Below are 20,822 nucleotides of genomic sequence, written 5' to 3'. Positions count from 1 at the left end.
CTGGCACCCCAGACGTTGAATCTCTTGGTGTAGAGGACAAGATGAAAAGAAGTTTGTGATGTCTTCTGGTTCTCCGGTGTTACAAAGGCTACAGATTTGTGGAAGATTAGTTCGATGCCGCATAGATTTAAGATTCAGTATTTCGACTCGGTCTCTAATCGGGCTACTAATAGCCTCAGAAGATGTTATTGTGGTTGAGATTTCTTTACACATGTCTTAATATTGTTGTTCAGACTCTAGAAAGATGTTCACTGAAGATATGTTCATCAGCGCTGGCGATCAGATCATTGAACACGGTGAGCCATTGATTCAAATTGAACTCCAAAAAGAATAGAATACTGCCATTTGAAGAAGCTATCTGGTTCCATTACTTAAACGGGAAGATATTTGTTTGCATAAGCCTTGTCATAATGAATTTGTGAAGGCTACTTTCATCCCTCCCCATAACTTTTAATTTGTTGTCTAAGTTGGTTTTAAGGTTTGTAATGTAAAGAGGTGCTATGCCAAACTCTACATATAAATCATAATTGGGCGTTAAAGAAGGCAATCTGAACAAGCTTTTGAAGAAATACCTTTGCCCGGCTTCAAACTCCTCCAATATTAAATATCCATAAACTTGGGTACCGTAGCACATGCAGTAGTTCAAAGTTGCGTGAAAAACACGATATTTTGATTTAAGATCGATTTTTTTGGTTAGAGCAAAACTTAGGCCACATTAAGCTTACAGCTACTTTGGCTTAGTTGCTTTTTTCTTTCAAGTGTTTTGAAACATTAAGATTGTAAAATAGCAAAACTTTAAGATATTTGAAATAATGAACGACTTTAGTAGGCGCGTTGTTTAGGGACCAGTTTTCTTCTGTGAGTCTTTTTCTCTGACGCAGTTCAAAAATCATTATTTTAGTCTTATTAGTAATGACGCAGAGTCGCCAGGATTCACAAAATATAATAAGTTTGTTGATTTGCAGCTGAAGAGTAGATTGATTGTCAGCCAGTAAAACTAAATCGTCGGAGTAGAGCAAAACTTTGATTTGAGTATTGCACCCGGAAGTACATCACAATCGTCATCAATAAGCAAGGCGAATAATATCGGGCTTAATATACACCCTTGGGGGACACCTGATGCTGTTTCAAACCATTCAGAGAACTTAGTTCCGTCCCACACTGATGCAGTAGGTGAGGCTCGAAAGTTGAAATAAAACATTAAGAATTAACGTGAAATTCCTAAGGATGACAATTTGTACATCAAGGCATTTCTATTTACCTTGTCAAAGGCTGCTTTAAAATTCACAAAACAGGCATATAATTTCTTTTTCTGCTCAATCGATCTCCTGGCAATACTCTTCAGTTGAGAAACCCGATCGAAATCCTGCTTGGAACATGGTGAGTCGGTTGTCCATTCCGTCAACCTTTTATAAAGAATTGAAGTTAGAATCTTTTTTAGCGAGTTGAGAATCGAGATTCCTCTAAAATTCTCTGGCTTTTTTGAAGATTGCGAATAAAACCGCTTTGTTGAAATTGTTTGGAACATAAGAATTTTCATAAAGTTTGTTGCAAAATGCCAGAAGATGATTTTTAAACGGTTCCGTACTATTCTTGTAGAATGCAATCGGAATGCCATCTATGCCAGGAGGCTTATTATTTTTCATTTTGCTCGGAGTAGTTGCAAGCTTAGGTCGACACAGTCGCAGATAGTGACATTGGGTTGTGCATAATAGAAAGCACGGTGATTCTCATTAGCCGACAAAAGAGTTTTAAATTAAGCTGCTAGTGTCTCAACTTCAAGCGTAGTCACCATGCTTCTATCATAACCACCCAGCTCACGAACACTGTTCCAGAAAGCCTTCAAGTTCTTAAAGTTTTGCCAATTCTTTTACAACATTGTTGACGTAGTCACCTTTTTTTTGGCACAAAGTATTTTGAAATCCTTGTAAATATGAAAATAAATGTAATTGTAGATCTGATCAACTTAAGATAAACAAATGAAAGTTTACGGAGTTTCACACAATTATTATCAAACCATTTTATTTTTGTTGTAAAACCATGACTTCAGCTGTTGTTACTGTGGGTAAATGGTGCTGAGGCCTTGATGACTCTTGTAATATGTTCATCATAACTTTCTAGACTGTTATATTAATACCAGGGAATAGAGCTGATGTAACGCCTTAGTAATGATTTGTGTAAATATCGGCACAATTCTCTTTCCATCTCAATTTTAAAAAGTTAGTCTAAGTACAATTTCATCAGCAACCTCAACCTTTACTTCAATCGGAAAATGAGATGAGAAATTCGCCACTCCTACTTCAAAATCTAACGATAAATTAAGCCACTCATGGGATATAGCTGCAATATCAATAACAGATTGTCCTTGGCCACTTACAAATGTGAATTCTCCCGAAGCGTCTTGTTTAGAGGCTCCATTCATCATACAAATACAAATATCAAAAATATAAGTTAGTGAGAAATCAAAGTGAATAAAAGTGCTTGATATATTGCAATGCAGATGGCGCTTAATTCAAGAGTAGACAAATATTTACTTCGGAAAAATTGGTACTGCTTAGATGTGTTCTAGAAAGATGGAGCAAGGCTTTTCTAGGTTTAACTTCACTTCCTTTAGTGATTGCTTGAAGCCTCTTGAACTAGAATATTAAATCTGTAGAAAATATTGGCATTTAAGGAATGATACTATTAATTAAGGTTCAAAAAGAATAATTATAAGTTTTCAGCAGATCTGCTCGAATAAACTAGGAATTTAACATTTTTTTCGCGTCAAAAAGTATTCATAAACAATCTCCAGCCTCGTAAATACCTCCACACAAAAAATAATGCCATAGTATTGCTCCGTTGGGACGTGAAAGCCCGAAAAACAAACAAACAAAGCAAACAAACAAAACAAACAAACAAAACAAACAAACAAGCAAACATACAAAACAAACAAACGTATTGGACAGCAACGATGTTTTATGTAAACTCGATTGAAATAGTTCTGTTCATTTAACCAGTCTGGACCTCCTAAAGCATGCCACACAATTCGTTCTTCAAACAAGTTAAAAAGACTAAAAGATAGGACACCGCCTTGTGGCCTCTCACACTTGTTGTTTGTAAGCGTTTGATGATTAAATCCAATAAATTCAAAACACCAGTTGTTATTTAAAAAAATTAGTTTATGTTTATTTGAAACGTTAATGAAAAGATCAATATATAGCACATTTATCGCCAGGATTCATTTCAGTACCGGGCAGGCAATTAAATTCCCTCGAAAACTCTTTCATATTCCAAAGCAATCCATTGACATCAAATTTCTCCATATAATTCGGAACATCCCATGGGAACAACCCTACCGGCTCCTCTTCGGAATAAGTTGCACTACAGAAATTCTGTGCAAACGATATAAAGAACAACTGAGTATTAGTGTAGTCCACTTCCGAAAGAGTTTCATCGTATAAAATATGTGGATCGTCGGTTTTTTGAAGCCATTGTAAATATGCATGGAATGATATATTCAACGCTCCATTGCCAGCTATGATTTCTCGTATATTCTCGTCTAGTTCTCCCGCCGACATACCTGAATCCTCCCCAGCATAACTCACGTATTGCTCACGAAAGCATGTTGCTCGCTCTTTGTACTCGACTGTTGTATCAGAATCCCACCATAAACGCAAAGCTGAGGCATCATCGAAATTCCAACCGTTCTCATCGAATCCATGCACCAGTTCTCGAGCAATGAAGTAGCCGAGAATTCCAAACTTATACGAAAACGGAGCAGTCCGATGGTAGACCGGTGGTTGAAGTAAACCAAGAGGAATTCGAATTGTGTTTTGTGAGGGGCTGTATCCCACATTAATATTGAAAGCCTCAACTTCCTTCCCACCTGCACTCTTCAATCCGTCCCCGCCACCACCACCACCACTGCCGCCGCCGTTGGCATAGAGTTTGTTAATTTCATTCTTTTGCTCCAGCTCCAGGATGTTGAGGATATTCTGCCAAAAGTGTTTCTTATCAATCTTTACAGAGCCGTACTCATTGAGGAGGTAATCCTGGTAATAGTTCGGAAACTTGAGCTTGATTTTGTTTATCTTGTAAACGGCCTGCCTGCGGGTGGTCTCCTCGATCCACAGCTGACTGGCTATGTTATTTTTGAAGGCTTCTGTCAGATTGATCCACAGCTGCTCTACCTCCTCCTGCGTTTCCGCGTGGAAATTCTCCTTACTGAACATTTCTCCAACTGCTTTCGAAAAATGTTGCATACACTTTTCCACACACATGGTCGCACGTTTTTCTCTGTTTTGCTGTTCTGGAAAGCTGATGGCATTCAAAGCGCGATACATGATGTAGTTCGCAATCAGACGCTTCGAAGTTGACGGAAGCAACTTTGACAGGTGAGCGAAGTACATTCCATGTTGCAGATAAATCGTCTGATGGATCGAATGTCCCAAACTTGTTGTCACGAAATTGATGAACTTCATGCTGGGAAATGTTGCATTTAAATCATACAATGTCATCCGAGTTGTATTCGGAAAGACATCGGGCCCTTCTTCCTCAGCCATCCCACGGCACAAGTTCGTCTCGAAGTTCAGCACATTATTGGCAAATATTGTACCCTCACTTTTGTCTATATTGAACCAATAGGCCATGTTATCTGCTATTTCCGCCTCCAGTTCAACGTATTTCTCGTGTTTGAAATCGCCTTCTCTGCAAATATGTCTTGGAATCAGGGTTGAAGGTTCTCCAATATAAATGCGGCTGTCCTGCCTGACTTTCAAGTCTGGTCTGATATTCAGCCCTATCAAGATATCCATTCCATATTGCTTCCTAAGGTTACTTACTTGTGTAACCCAGTTGTAGTTTCGTTCATCCCAACGATCTGCCACCGCCGGCATTCCTAGATTTTTGTGCACAAACTCCGAGAAAACTCCCTTGATTGTTTGCGAAGCACTTTCACTGTCCATGCAGGACGCATAGAAATCCTTGACTAATCGTCCAATTTTACCATCGGTTGTTCTAACACCGTCTTCGAGAATGACTTGAAGCTCTTTGATAACAGTATCCTCTAAATCCTTCATTGGCGAGGTACTTGGATTGTCCTGAGTTGCTGGATATTCACTCTGCCAGTTTCCACATGCAAATTCATAAAAATCAAAACATGGATCGACTGAGTCATTCATATACCTGCGCATCTTATCGGCTCTCGGAATTCGAAATTTATGCAGGTCATTGCTTTTTAAACGTTTAACTGGCACTTGGAAGGAGCTTATTTGATGCAAAATGAAAAATATCAAAAAGATCACACTGCGAATTTCAATTGATCGCGACGTCATTGTATTATTTTGCTAACTAAATTTGAATTTCATTTCAAGAAAATTCAGTGATGTGTGGTTTCGGACGTTGTGCTTATCGGCATTGAAAATGGAGCAGATATTTTGTTTTAAATGGTTCAGTGCCAAGAGAAAATCTACATACCATGATACGTAGGGTTATCTCTCGGAGCAATAAAATTGTTGATAGAGAAGATTTAAACGTCAAAACAGTTTTCGAGTAAAACAGTAGAAAATAAAACAAAATATTAATATTGGATTGGAATTTTTAGTAAACAAATAATATTCAAATAAGCAATGTTTTCTGACTCAATGTTTTGATTGGAAGAGACGCGGTGTTATGATTTGGTTGTGTGATTGCGTTTACCTTCCCGATTCCAAATACGAAAACATAAGGCATATTTCCTAGCTCTGAATTTAAATACCGTCCTTTTAGTCCAAGTGAGTTAAGTCCAAAGTTCTGTAAATTTAGTTTTGATTTATGAGAACTTTAAATGTCAAATTCAAATAGCATTGAGAATTGTAAAAATGCAGGGTAAAGAAACAGATCTATTTTCGCTTCTTCCTGTAAGAAGAACTGTCATTTTGTTAGGTTTAGTTTGATTCCAAACGTCATTGCATTCGCAAATATCTTCGGTTTTGGCATGGTTTATTCCGACTAGGCTTGTTATAAGCCCGACGCTTCAACGATACAAGACAGCATTGGGTTTTCGAAGCATTAAATTCCACGCGGTTTTTTATTCCCCATTGCACAAATGTGTAGGCCGGACTTTAATGAGGTTATCATATTTTGCCATTGCAGTTTCACATCCGAAGAGGAGTCTGGAAACAAATATGAAAAGCTAAGAGTGTTATCGCCAGCGAAACAATGTACTTTATTAGAAGTAGCAGACAGAAGATGATTTAAAAAAATGAGAAATAGGGTCGGAGACAAAACAGAGCCCTGGGGCACACCAGAAGAAGAGATTTGTCAATATCAAAAATATGTTTGCTTCTAGCTCCACATTTATTAGATTCAATAAGGTCAATACACCCCTGATTGTTTATATATTTGTTGGCTGATTTTTCTTCGTGGTCAAATAAGTTCTCGATTTGCATATGATGCCGCTACATGCATATAGCGGTTCGGTTGATAACATATCAATTAAGGTCTGTTTTCAACTTGACTTGTAAGTTACTAGGCCCTAGTTCTCTACGGATTGTTGAGACGCCTAATTTATTAATTTTAGTTGCAAGTTTGCGCATATCTCTTTGACAGTTTTACAGTCACTTTCAGTTGGAGATTTTATGGATCTGCTTTAAAGTTTAAAGGCTAAGGATATATCTGGTTTTAAAACGGTTCCAATTAAAAGTAATAACCCAATAGCTTCACGATCAAAAGTATTATTTGGTAACTTCGAAGTTGTCTCTTCACTTGGACTCAAGAAACCTGTTTCTTCAAGTTTGTAGGTTCTTATTAGTCGTTGAGTTTAATTGAGCCGTCTTTTTCACCTCGATAATTTTTGGCTTTTCCCGAGTCTTTCATCTTCAAATGGAGAAAATCCAGCCACCAGAATGTCTTCAACATAAAGCAACATGAATTTTGTTTGACGATTTCTCTCTTTTCTTAAGAATTAACAGAAATCGGTTATCGATGCCTTGAATTTCATTCACAGTATAATTTCTGTTGCTCTCATGTTCCATTTTCAGGCTGAGTGCTTGAAACCATAGGTACTCGTACTTTTGTAGTACCCGTAGCGTGATGGTTAGTGCGTTGGACTGTCATGCAAGGTGTCTTGGGTTCAATCACTGCCTGTGCCACTTAACTTTTCTCACGACTACTGCCTCTTGCGAGAAATTGACAAATCCCTTAGGAGTAATTCTTGTCATGAAAAGCGCTTTTTCAAATAAGCCGTTCGGATTCGGTTTAAAACTGTAGGTCCCTTCCATCCCTGACAAAAGTACTCGCACACAGGAATGGTTGAGAGTTGTTAGTCACTAGGCCCTAGTTCTCAAACGGACTGTTGCTCCACCCAATTTTTTTTTTACCTGCGATCCATATAAAAGAATGCTCTCAACTTCAAATACTTCATGAAGCATTGTTTCCATGTTAACCAATTTCTCCTTCAAGTGTTTTCCATTTTTAAATTGTTTGTAACAGTAATGCCAAGGTATTTGTAGTCTAGCTCACATTCAATATTTTTACGATTTAAGCTCCATTTTTCATTTGATGCATTACATCCACCACCATTTTTTATAACCATTACCTTCGATGTATCTATATTTACTATTAAATTCCATAACTGACAATGACCAGTAAACCCTGTTAATCATAAGCTTCACAGTTTCCGGTGAATGCGCAAACATGACTACATCGTCTGTGAACAGAAGTGCCTTAATCCTCATCCTTGCGAAATACACTCCACCCGTCGAAAAATCCATCTATGAATAGTGCAAACAAATTAAGGCTTAATGTACAACCTTGTCTCAGGTTTCAAATCAGTATGAGAGTTCTTCACCTGTCACAGCCGTTCTTGCTCAAGAACGCTTCCAAACTTCAATTATATCCCAAGACAATACAGCTTATAGAATGGTGCACCTCGATCGATAGAATCAAAAGCTGCTTTTAAATCGATAAAAAATACATACAGCTTTTTCTTTTGTTTCAAGAAATTATTCGTCAAGCTCCTGAATATAAAAATGTTATCTATTGCTGAATATCCTGGTCTAAATCCAGGAAACTTAGATTGTGCCAACTTGTCTTTATTGCAGTGCTAACAAATAATCTTCTCTAGGAACTTCCTCAGATGAATTCCAGTTGCGAGATCTTCTCTCACAAGCCTCTCGATAGCTATTTAATCTCTATGGCTAAGTCTACGATTCCTCTGATGTATGTCTGCGCAATGAATTGACAGTTTCACAGGACAGTTCAATGGATTTTCCAATTTTAAACTAGTAAAACTGTAATTTTGCTTGAGCAAAGTAGATTTGACAGAAACATTCTTTCGAAAACAACTCTATGACCTAGACTTTTTATTCGTTTCACCGAAAGAAATCCTCCATTCAGCTTAGGAATACATATATAAAACTTCTTACAGAAGTATCTTCTGGTTATCGTTATTAGATTTTTGGTAGTTAAAAAATTGTATCATTGGTCTTTTGGATTGTAGCTCCAGAGTCCAGGTCTTCCTTCATCACATACTTCAGACAAAAACTTGATTGCTGATGTTATGTTATTATCTTGATTGGCATATTTTCCTTCTTTAAAGATGACTTGAATTTGTGAAGCAGCCCGCTTTTGCATGTCCTTGTTAGTTGCAGTAAAACAAGTTATTGCTTCCTTGACAACCATTTTCTTCGAAACATAGAACATTTATCTTACTTTTTATCTTCATTTCTTTCAAAACGTCTTTGAAAGAAATGAATTTTCCAACATCTTACCAGTAACACATTCAAAGGTCAAATCAGCTTCATATCGACCTTCGAGTGATGTGAAGAATCCAGAGTAAGATTCTAGCAGACTCACTAACAAAACTTCAACAACTTGATCTTCTTCTAAAGGTTTCCCAGAACTTCTTACCAAATTAACAACTCGAAGAATGTCATCTATATGGTCAATCATTATACCACCAATATAGTGAATGCTATATAATTTTCTTAAGTAGATTCGGCTTCCCAAAAGTTTAAGTCTCACACTTCGTAGAGAAAACTTGCCAAATATTGGATTCATCATCTAGATGACCAATATTCTCAGTTGACTATCTTTCGCTTTATGATTTTTCTTGACCATTCATCATTGAGTTCTGGAGGTGTCGGTTTGTTTATGACAAAGTCCCTTGAACTTGAAGCTTGGATTTTTGTTTTCTGAAAAATATAATTCCTTTCATTTAAAACAAACCCATAACCTTTTATAAATATCTTATGAAAAGATTTTTCTTTTAGAAATAAAAACAGGACTTCTTCATGGGATCAATGATATACTTACTTATGTACTTAAGGTGAAGCTACAGTCCTGTGTGAACTAGGGCCTCACCCAACAAACTTCTCCATCTAGCTCGGTCCCTAGCAAATGTCTGCAGTTTCCTGCTCCAAATTGGGTGAGGTCACTTTCCACTTGTGCGCGCCACGTGTTCCGCGGTCTTCCTCCACTGCACCTTCTATCCTGGGAGTATGGATTTGAAGACTATCCTGGGCAGATGAATGGTTTCCATGTGCTCTTCGTCACCCAACCATCTTAGTCGTTGGACTTCTACCCTTCTGGCTAATTCTAAGTAGCTGTACAGCCCGTACAGTTCATCGTTCCATCTTTTTCTCCACTCCCTTTCTATGCTTACGGGACCGTAGATCACACGAAGAACTTTTCTCTCGAAACGACCCAAGATGCTTTCATCCACTTTTGTCATAGTAAAGGGTGTTCCAAAATTAACGCAAGATTTGAATTTGCCGCCATTTGTCCAGTGAAGTGTTGGCAACCCTGAAAAAAAAGCAATTTGACAGCTAACAGTATAGGGTTATTAAAAATGGAGCGTTACACGATAGAACAACGTGTCTTCATTAGTAAAGAATATTTCAAAAATAGTGAAAGCTTGGCGGCTGCAGTTCGAAAATTTCATACAAAATATGGTCGGAATAGTGTTTTAACTTCGTCAACTGTGAAGAGATTAATTGAAAAATTCATGGTGACTGGATCCGTTGGAGACGCCAAACACACTGGTCGTCCAAAAACAAGCCGTTCAAATGTGAATGTGGAAGCAGTGAGAGTGTTGCTGATAATCCAGGAACCTCAATTCGACTTCGTGGACAAGAATTGCAAATTTCAAGAACCTCTCTACAGCGTATACTCACCAAAGATCTGTGTCTTCATGCTTACAAAATTCAATTAACACAACAATTGAAGCCTAATGACCATGGACAGAGAAGAGAGTTCGTTTAATGGATTATTGAACATCAACAAATGGACCCATATTTTTCGAGCAAAATCATCCTAAGCGATGAAGCACATTTTCATCTTGATGGCTTTGTCAATCGCCAAAATTGCCTCATTTGGGGTTCGGAGAACCCACATGTGATTGTCGAAAAACAAATGCATCCACAACGCGTGACTGTATGGTGTGGATTTTGGGCTGGAGGCATAATTGGGCCATATTTTTTTGAAAACGATGCTGGTCAAGCAGTGACTGTTACTGGTGCTCGATATCGCGACATGATTACACAGTTCTTTCTGCCAAAATTGGATGATATTGATGTGTCCAATATGTGGTTTCAACAAGACGGTGCCACATGTCATACAGCCCGTGAAACAATTCAATTACTGCATGAGACATTTCCAGGTCGTGTACTCTCTCGTTTCGGTGATCAAAATTGGTCTCCCAGAACGTGTGATTTAACACCATTAGACTTCTTTTTATGGGGTTATTTGAAATCACAAGTCTATGTCAACAAGCCCACAACCACCTGTGCATTAAAGAAGGAGATTCAACGCTGCATCAACGAAATTCAGCCACATTTATGCAGAATGGTCATGGAAAATTTCAACAAAAGACTGCGGATGTGCATGCAAAGCCGTGGAGGCCATTTGTCCGAAGTGTTATTCCATACATAACCCTATCCTATGCACTTTACGAGTCCATAAAAATATAACTATCAAAAGACTAAAAACGGTGTTTTCTATTTAATTCAAATCTTGCGTTAATTTTGGGACACCCCTTACTTGCTTCTGCACTGTATAGTATTACGGGGATGAAGAGGGCCTTATATAGCGTCCCATTTAGAGGGCTTTGCTTCTCAATTGTTTTCTTAGCCCAAAGTAACAGCGTTTAGCAAGAGTTATTATTCGGTTTATCTCAGCGCTGGTGTTGTTTTCTTCGTTCATAGCGGAGCCTAGATAAAGTATTTAACCACCTCACAGTTACGTCTGTCGATGGGGACGTTTTAACCGAGACGTCGCGGTCGGTATTGTAAGTGCTTTCTTGATGACAGCGTGTACTTTTTTCCCGCTAAACCCATTTCTGTAACTTCTGCCTCAATACTCAACATTGCCATCACGATGAGTTCTTCCGGTTATGTCAATGTCATCAGCATATTCTAGTAATTGGACAGTTTTTTGAAAGATAGTGCCTCTAGTGTTGCCGTGAGAGCTCTGCACTACTCTTTCAAGTACGATGTTAAAAAAATCACGTGACAGTGCATCACCTTGTCTAAAGCCTTTTTTGACATAGAAAGGTTCTGTTAAGTTGTATCCAACCTTTATGGAGCATCGTGTTCTCCATGGTCATACTGCACTAACGAACAAGTTTGAAATATTACGGCAGAGAACAATTTTTAAGCGATGTTAAATAGACTGATACCTCTATTGTTGGTGCAGTTTAGAGGGTCTTCTTTTTTCATAATAATGATTTAATAATAACACAATTAATTTAATATTCACAAACTAGCTTGAAACAATATTTAACTTCAAAGTATAAATATCAAACAATCTGAAAACACATTTTTGAAAATTTTGAAAACTCACATATTTACTCCAGTGTTACTGCGAATGTCAACTATCAATACTGATCATCCGATACATTTTTAAGTGTAACATTTTACCGGAACATTGATAAATATTTGAATACGAAGAAAATGTTTAGTTTTGAATTTTAATCAAATATCAATTGATAGTTGACAATCGCACATAATTCACTTTTCAAAACCAAAAATTTACATTGATGATGATTATGTAAAAATATTCATGTATTTTTTTTGAAATAATTTATTTTTAACAAAATATTTCATTAATTAAATTAAATAATTAATAATTTTTCATTTTTCTGTTTATTTTCAGGCAAAGCTTCAAACTAAATTTCTATGTAAAACTAAATAAGCACTCACAAAAATTAAAAAAAGAAAATATAAACTAGCTTTTGTAGATGTTGAATTAGTAGAAATTTTTAGTGCTGGATGCTTGCATTCTAATTGATGATTAACAATAAATATACACGGTATGCATTATTATCATTATTATTATTATTTTTCTAAATCTACATAACTTTAGATTTTATTTCAATAAATATCCCTTTCCCAAGTATTTTAAGTCTATAAGTTATATAATAGCCTTTTAGCTCTTTACATAAATTTAATTTCAATACTTTTTTCTTTATATAAAAATATATCCATATATGTAAAAGTCTTTGTTATAATTTTTGGACAAAATCCAAATGCTTAATGCGCTGTAAACGATCTGGAACGTCTTAATAATAATAAGAATAGAAATAAAAATATAATAACCCACCCAATGCCATCATAGTAAAAGTACCATTAAAAGAAATTTATAGCATAAGCAATTCCTTAACTTTCCTTAATGGCAAAATGTCCTTGGAATTTTTGTTTTATTTTGCAAGCTCTTATAAATAATTTAAAAAATGAATGTTGTTTATGGAATCTTAAGTTAATATTGATTTAGATGAATGAAAAATCGCAATCGAAAGTAAATCGCAAATGGTATTTATTTTGAATTTATTTATAATAAATTATTGCAATGAGAGTCTTTTGGTGTAGATTGTAAATGAGAAAAACTCTATACGATTGAGAAAATCAATAAAACTTTAAAATTCAATATATTTTTAATTTCCTTATAATAAAAAAACAGTATTTTACGAGTATATGAATAAATAGGTTTGCTTGATTGTAATTTAGGTGGACAATTAGTTATAGATGAAATAAGAATGAGCATGAAAATTAGATGAATGAAATTCTTATAAAATATAAACGAGAGTATAAATTACTACAAACAATTTAATATAATAGAAATATTTAACAACTTCTGTAATTTTAAATTTAATTTTTATTTCATATTTCGTCCGCACCAAAGAAATGTGACATAAGTAAACTCACGTTTAAAAATAAATTAAATTTTTATAAAATAAAAACTGATCTTTGAGTAAAAAATAATTTGTAATAATTGCTTTCCTTCTCTGATGACGATTTGTTAAATTATTTATCTGAAATCAATGAATACAAAAATCAACGTGATTCTGCATGTACTTACTTACTTAAGGTGGTGCTACAGTCCTGTGAGAACTAGGGCCTCACCCAACAAACTTCTCCTTCTAGCTCGGTCCCTAGATAGATGTCTCCAGTTTTGCAGACTTTTCTGGATTTTTAGAAACCGACATCTTTTCTAAAAGGGGCTTTATAACTGAATCACAAACACACTTCAGCTTCAGCTTCGTCTGCGTTAAGGTGGCCTTGCTTCGAGGTTGCTTTGAATGACATTTCTATTATTTCATCCCTCCAAAGAGCAAATATTTTGTTTGTTAACACTTTTTTACAGCTGTTGAGCTGTCAGACAAGGCCAATGTTCAGATAATTGAACTAGAGCTTCCGTTTGGAGTCACATTACGTTCTTTTCCTTACGATTGTCAAACGAAACGAGAGCTCGAAGCTCCATTGTGATAGCATGCATTGAATTCCTATGGCTGAACTCGTAAACGTGAGGCGAAGCCGAAGCTGAAGCGTGTTTGTGTTTCAGCTATTAGCTTCTCAGCAATTGATGATGAAGTTGTTCTTAAACTGTTTATCTATTAAATCAAACTCAATAGCATTTGACGAAATCCATCCCGTGTTATAACACATCTTTTCAACACTCTTCTCATGACTGGAGTTTTTCCTACCGTCTGGAAACGTGTTAAAATTGTTCCTGTCCCAAAAACCCGGAATGAGTATAGGCCAATAGCCATATTGTCATATTTATCCAAAGTTTTTGAAAAAAGTTATGAACACAAAAATAAGAATTTCGTGCCTTTTTTCACTCTTTTGGATTTTTCTAAAGCCACTGTCAACCACCTTAATTTATGCATCAAATTAAGGGATGAGTTTCAATTTACATCATCATCATTGAGACTCATTTTCTCATATATTAGTTATAGACACCAAGTAGTAGTTGCTAACAAACAAACTTCAAGTTTTCTTCCGCTAAAACGAGTTGTTCCCCAAGGGTCCATTTTGGGCCCATTACTTTTTACTATGTATGTTAATGAGCTCCCGTCTCTAAGCTTTAACTCATCCATACATATGTATGCCGATGATGTATAGCTCAGGTACACTTGTCCGCTGGGGTTGGTTGACAATGGTATTTGAGAGATAAACGAAGATCTTAATCAGATATTGCTCTGGTCTCGATCAAACGGACTTTGTTTAAATCCTACTAAGTCAAAATGCTTAGTCATTTCAAAAGGCCCTATAAACACATTTTGCTTTTCTCTAATTTTACTGAATGATAACCCTATTCAGTTTGTTGACTCGGCCAAGAATCTTGAAGTAGTATTCAATAAGACACTCACTTGGACAAATCATATACAACTTATCATACGTATGGAGGCTTGCGTGTGTTATGGACCACCCAAAGAATCACTCCAATAAAAACAAGAATGATACTTGCTAAGTCGCTGCCTATTCCGCTTATTTTTTGGACTAGGGAAATATGTTTACATTTCCTCATATGTAAGATTAATATATGGTATTTCTCTTGATAACCTTTTCTCGTTTAGGACCTTCATAATGCTCCACAATGTCATGCAAACAAGACAACCGACGCCGACGTACCTTTACAACAGAATCCTTTTCCACGCTCGAATCAAAGCAGCGATCTGATACCAATATACTACAATTTTTCGTTCACGCGTTAAAGTTGTGGAATTCTCTAATTTATTAAAATGAAAATAAGTTGGATGAAGTCACTTTCCACTTTTGCGCGCCACCTGATCCGCGGTCTTCCTCTACTGCTCCTTCTGTCCTGTAGGTATGGATTTGCAGACTTTCCAGGCCAGAACATTGGTTTTAATGCGCTCCACATGACCCATCCATCTTAGTCGTTGGACTTTTACCCATCTGGCTAAGTCTACTTTTCTCTCGAAACGACCCAAGGTGCTTTTATTCACTTCTGTCATAGTCCATACTTCTGCACCGTATTGCAGGAGGGGGATGAGTAGGATCTTATATAGCGACACTTTGGTCCCTCGAGAGAGGGCTTTGCTACTCAATTGCTTTTTTAGCCCAAAGAAACAGCGGTTAGCAAAAGTTATGCTTCGTTTGATCTCAGCGCTTTTGTTGTTTTCTGCGTTCATAGCGGATCCTAGGTAGACGAAGTCCTTAACTACCTCAATGTTACGTCTGTTGATGGTGAGACGTTTTGACCGAGACGTCGGTGTTGTAAGTCCTTTCTTGACTACATCATGTACTTTGTTGTACCCTCATTAACCGTTAAACCCATTTTTGCCGCCTCTGCCTCAATATCAACATCGCGATGAGTTCTTCTAATAATGTCAATGCCATCAGCATATGCTAATAATTGGACAGACTTTTGAAAGATAGTGCCTCTAGTGTTGCCATAGAAGCTCTGTGCATTATTCTTTCAAGTATGACGCTAAAAAAGTTGCATGATAACGCATCAGTCTTTTTTTGACATCAAAAGGTTCTGTTAAGTTGTTTCCAACCTTTATGAAGCAGCGTGAATTCTCCATTGTCATCCTGCACAATCGGTCAACTATGAACTTTCCTGGTCTAAAACCACACAGATAAGGGCCTCTCAGGTTGTTGACGATGGGCTTGAGACGTTCACATTTTACGGCAGGGAAGATTTTGTAAACGATGTTAAGTAGATTGATGCCTCTTTAGTTCTATTCATCAAGCATGTTTTCTTCCGCCCATATTTTACATATAAGTTGGTGATGCTCTTAACCAAATTATCGCCAGCTGTTTGGAAGAGCACGGCTTTGTTAGATTTCAGCTAACATATGGCAATCTTGACTTCGTGGAAATCGGGAAGACGCGATTGTTGGTTTTTGTCGTTTATGTTGAATGGATCATTCTGCCTGACAGTGGAATTCAGCTCGTCGTGGCCGTTATACAGTTTACAAAAGTGGTCCTTCCATATCCTCAGCATTGACTGCGGTTCCACCATGATCTTTCCACTTTCGTCTTTCCTGCCTTTTCGGTTCGAGGTTTATGTACGTGTGAATTTCGTTCATCTGCTCATAAAACTTTAGAACTTCATTCCTGCTTTTGCATATAATAGATGGAAAAGATTAAATTTAGCTGAGTTTTATAATTCTTTTCGTTTGGTGCGTAAAAAGTTAATTCCAAAGTACAAAAAGCTAAACAAACATATTAATCCTAAAGTAATCTGCCATCGTCTCGTCAGTTGTGTGGAAACATGGGGATCGGACGTAATAAAATCAATAATTAGATAATATTGATCCGGATGAGCTTAACAACAAATTTTTTAAGTAGGAACGAACAAAAATTGGAACTATCTTCCTTTTTAATGGCTTAAATCAAATCAAGCTGTATTAAAAACTTTTAAAATCGAATTATTGATTCGGTATTTTCTTCTGACGCTAATAGTACTTTTGTCCTAGAATTTAGAGCAGGAATCACTAATATTGATAAATATCACCCTCTTGGAACATTTTTTCTTGACTTAAGTGATCACCCGAAGGAACGTAGTAATTACTTTGATTGCTTATATAATTTTGATTTTAAAAAAGCTTATTTCCAGTTGTTTTCTAGTTTCTAGAGATTTAACCATTTTCGGAATTGCTGATATAGAAGCGTTTTCAAATATTGATGAAAAACCTATCATTGAAGAAACCAAGAAATACAATCTTAAGCCACCCTTAGAACACTGAAGAATTGCTTTCACTCCGAAACAAAAGAAATAAGACATGAAAAACTTACCTCAATACTCTGTTTTCCTAACTAACTTCTCTTTTTATATTGGACTATTTAATGAATTTAAGACTCTTTATAATACCTTATACTCTATTTATATATTACTGACATGCGCACCTCCTTAAAATAGAATCCTAACAAAATTTCGGAAACTTGTCAACTTAGCTTTCCTTTCAAGAACCTTTCCTTATGTGAAACTATTAATACATATCTGTAACGCTTTCGCAACCAATTTTCGTGAGTAATTTGTTGATAGCCCTGAAGTAGTTGATGAAGTTTATAATCTTCACTCCTTTTCGCAAACTAGCTGCAGTCATATTCTTGTGCTACAGAGTACGCTCTTTGATCTTCTTTCCGTGTTGAATAATAATTGCTCAAGCGGTCCCGATGATATTCTCCCAATAAAATTAAAAAGTGTAAAAATGCTTTAGCTGTAAACCCCTTACGTTCATATTCAAACTTTTTCTTAAAACAGCAAATGTGTATTCGCCTTCTCAAAATGCCGGGTTCTAGACTTTCTGCACCTGCATATTTTTTTCAAAAGTCAAGGAACTTCTTCACTTTCAACTTTCCGGGATCTTGAAAATAAATAATCTTATATGTCGCAAAAAGTTGTATGTCTAAGCATAGTTGTCTATCTGAGTTGATAAAATTATCAGATGATATTCGAATTTCTATGAAGAATGACTTGGAAATTTTTGTAACCTTGTTGGACTGTTCTAAAGCTTTTGATACCGTTGAACATATGCTCCTCAAATTTTTTTTAATTTTATAGATATTTGTGCTTGTTTGATACAATTGTAACATAAAAGAAATTAATTAGTGTTTTTGAAAGGAAGGTTCTAAATCACAGTTCAAAGATATATAAAGTGGGGTTGCTCATGGATCTGTATTGGGTCCACTGCTTTTTAAAATATTTATTAATGATCTAAAAGTAAAAGTATTAGAGAAGCTAATTTGCACATAAATATAGATGATGTGACACTGCACTTTTCTTGTAAATTCGAATTGATTGCAGATAGTGCCTTAAGGCTTAACTGTGATCTGCAAAGCAAAGTAGAATAGACTGGAAGAAATACATAGTTTACTGTTAAACCCTAACAAAATTCAAATTGTTTAGTTGTTTTTGAAAATAAACTGTATTTTAGCTAATTTCCAACTGATTTTCTAGAAAATACTCCAATTGAATCAGTTGATAAGACAAATAACTTAGGGATCACATAACGCTTAGATGATCATGTTATGAATGTATTAAGGAAAGTGTTCGACTGCCTTAGAAGCCTCTATTTACCAAAGCATTATACGCCCTTTCTTACTTATTAAATTGAGGCTTGTTAGAGCCTTAATAATTTATATTATTATGCATTGTTGCTAAATTAATTATTTCAGTTCTGCAAACGCAAAAAGAAAACGTAAACTTGCATTTAACAATATTTTTCGTTAAATTTATGACCTTGAAAGTTATGATCATTTTCCAGCCTGTGTACGCTTTCTAAACTTTTTTTTAAAGTAGAAAGGTTCTATACCTTAAAACATTAAAATTGTTTGCACTCCTATTAAACGAACCAAAAACCCCTTTACTATTATATTGAAGTTATGACATTGAATAATTAAGTACTACTATTAAGAAAGCTGTTGGAATGTTTTAAAATAGTAAACAAATGCAATAAATAAGAATGAATAAGTCTATATTTTTCAACTTTTATCTAAAATTAGCCACTGTTTAAACAAACGCAAAAAGTATAAAAATGAACCCTTCTTGAACAAAGAAGTATCTTAAAAAAGTATAAAATATTCGTTGAACGCAGCCCAATGACAGGTTCCAGGGTTGTCACGGTGTACTTTTATAAATAAAGAAAAGAGTACTATGACTGCTAAAGATTTTACAAACTGTTTAATTAGTGTTCTAAACAAATACCATCAAATGAGATTACATTTTTCTAGTTGATAGTCAATAAACTGTCTTTTTAACTTCCCATAGGAAGTTATTGTAATGGGTGCGATTTGTCAAATTGAAAATTTTTGACATTTCTCGACTTTTCAAGGTTTCAAGAGTCGAAATAAAAGATTTTTAGAAAGATGTCTGTGCGTGCGTGTGTACGTACGTTCGTACGTCCGTACGTTCGCGACGTTTTTTCGTCGTCCATAGCTCAAGAATTAGAAGAGATATCGATGTCAAATAAATTTTGTTATACAGATAATAAGGCAGAAAGAGCTCTGAAGAAAATTGCGTGGGTGGTTTTTTTTACCGTAGCAGTTTGAAAAAAAGTGAACATTTTGATTTACCCTAAACATCTTACGAACCAAAAACGCTAGAGACTTGGATTAAATTCATTTAACCGTTTTTTTTATAAATCAAAAGAACAGAAAAAAAAATTTGTCACCTCCAAAAATTTACGACTAAAATATGATTTCATCTCCAAAACAATTTTGTGCAACGAAGAATAATATTTTTGACATCTGATACAATTTTGAGAAAAATAGAATTGACATTTTTTTTTAATACAAATAAAAACCTTAAAAAAAGGTATACAAGTTGGTAAAAATTGGTTTTCGACTCAAATATCTTTTCAAAAATTGTAGATATTGGCTTTAAATTAATTTATATTGTTGTTAACATTCAGTAAAATTTTGAAAAAAATTGACAGTTTTTGTACAAAAAATTAAAAATCTGAACAAAATTTAACAAAACTTGGTAAAAATTTACTTTCGACTCAAATAGCTTTTCAAAAATTATAATTATTGGCTTCAAACTTATTTTATTTCACAGAAAATATTGTTTTCGATATTCAGTAATTTTTATATAAAAATCCAACAGTCCGTTTTTTCATATAAAATGAAATCTACAAAAAATAGTACGCAAATTTGGTAATAATTGATACGAGTACATATAGACAAACTTTTAAGCAAGACAAATCGACAGACTGGATTTGAAGTTATCAGTGTGGGTCGCATCCCAGCCTCTGTTTAGTTTTGGAATTGGAAGAAGTTTACGTACAAAAAGAAAGATACACATTTGAAGTATAGGCATACAAAAATTGTACTAGAACCTAAAAAAAAATCTATTCCAGGAATTTGACTGGTAGTTGTACTTAACCATGGTAGAAATGTAAAGTCATGGTTTCAAGTTAGTTGCCCTGACATTTGCTATCTGCAAAATGAGCTGTCATTTGAACTGTCTTATTTCAACTATTACCATTTCCGATAATGGATCCCTTATCAATCGAACAGGGCGTTAAAATTATATTAAACTTACTAACCCCAATTGTAGCCTCTTTTCAGGCAATACGCGATTGTTATATTGTGAAGGTAGAAAGTGGAAGCGGTTCTGATGACTATGCCTCCATTAAAATGGACTATTTTTGCTGAGAACAAACAAAAGGGAAAAATCTTATCGCACGCACGCCTTGTATTAGTCGCGGAATTTCAGATTTTAAAACGTCAATTGACCACCAACATCATGGTGTCCGTTTTTACTAATAATCTCCGAAATCCAGACGCATTAAAACTAACATTTCTTATGTTCTAGCAGAGATATCACCCGAAATGTCTGAAAAAGTCATTAAAAATTATCTCAATAGAATCACATGCAGTAAATATTCCCGAAGTAGCCATTTTGAATGATATTGTTTTTTTTTTTTACATTGACAGTTGTGTTGGGATGTGTTCACAAAGAAAACTCAAATTGTTTAGGTCGCAATTGAACAAACCTTTACTAAGAAGACATTATACATAATCTATTAAAATCAAATCACCTATTTGATTACTTTAAATATTTTATTTAAGTTAAAACAGAATTATTATACCCTTAAACCTTAAATG

The 20,822-nt window shown here is 35.4% G+C and overlaps 2 protein-coding genes across 2 annotated transcripts in view; one reads left to right on the top strand and one right to left on the bottom strand.

The window, feature by feature from the left end:
- The window catches only part of LOC129954083 (ubiquitin carboxyl-terminal hydrolase 46), a 90,820-nt gene that overhangs the window by 57,094 nt on the left and 12,904 nt on the right, over positions 1–20,822 (top strand). The window contains exon 2 of the mRNA XM_056067752.1: positions 12,115–12,271. The gene's annotated coding sequence lies outside the window, so the exon portion shown is untranslated. The remainder of the gene's footprint in view (positions 1–12,114; positions 12,272–20,822) is intronic.
- On the bottom strand, positions 3,147–5,388 carry LOC129954082 (neprilysin-4-like). Its single transcript, XM_056067751.1, has one exon. The coding sequence runs from the start codon at positions 5,313–5,315 to the stop codon at positions 3,192–3,194; it is 2,124 nt and encodes a 707-aa protein (XP_055923726.1). The 5' UTR covers positions 5,316–5,388; the 3' UTR covers positions 3,147–3,191.

The sequence above is a fragment of the Eupeodes corollae genome, chromosome 1 (assembly GCF_945859685.1).
Source record: "Eupeodes corollae chromosome 1, idEupCoro1.1, whole genome shotgun sequence".
Lineage (NCBI taxonomy): Eukaryota > Metazoa > Arthropoda > Insecta > Diptera > Syrphidae > Eupeodes > Eupeodes corollae.
The sequence above is the reverse complement of the archived record's forward strand: the minus strand, read 5'-3'. Positions and strand labels throughout refer to the sequence as shown.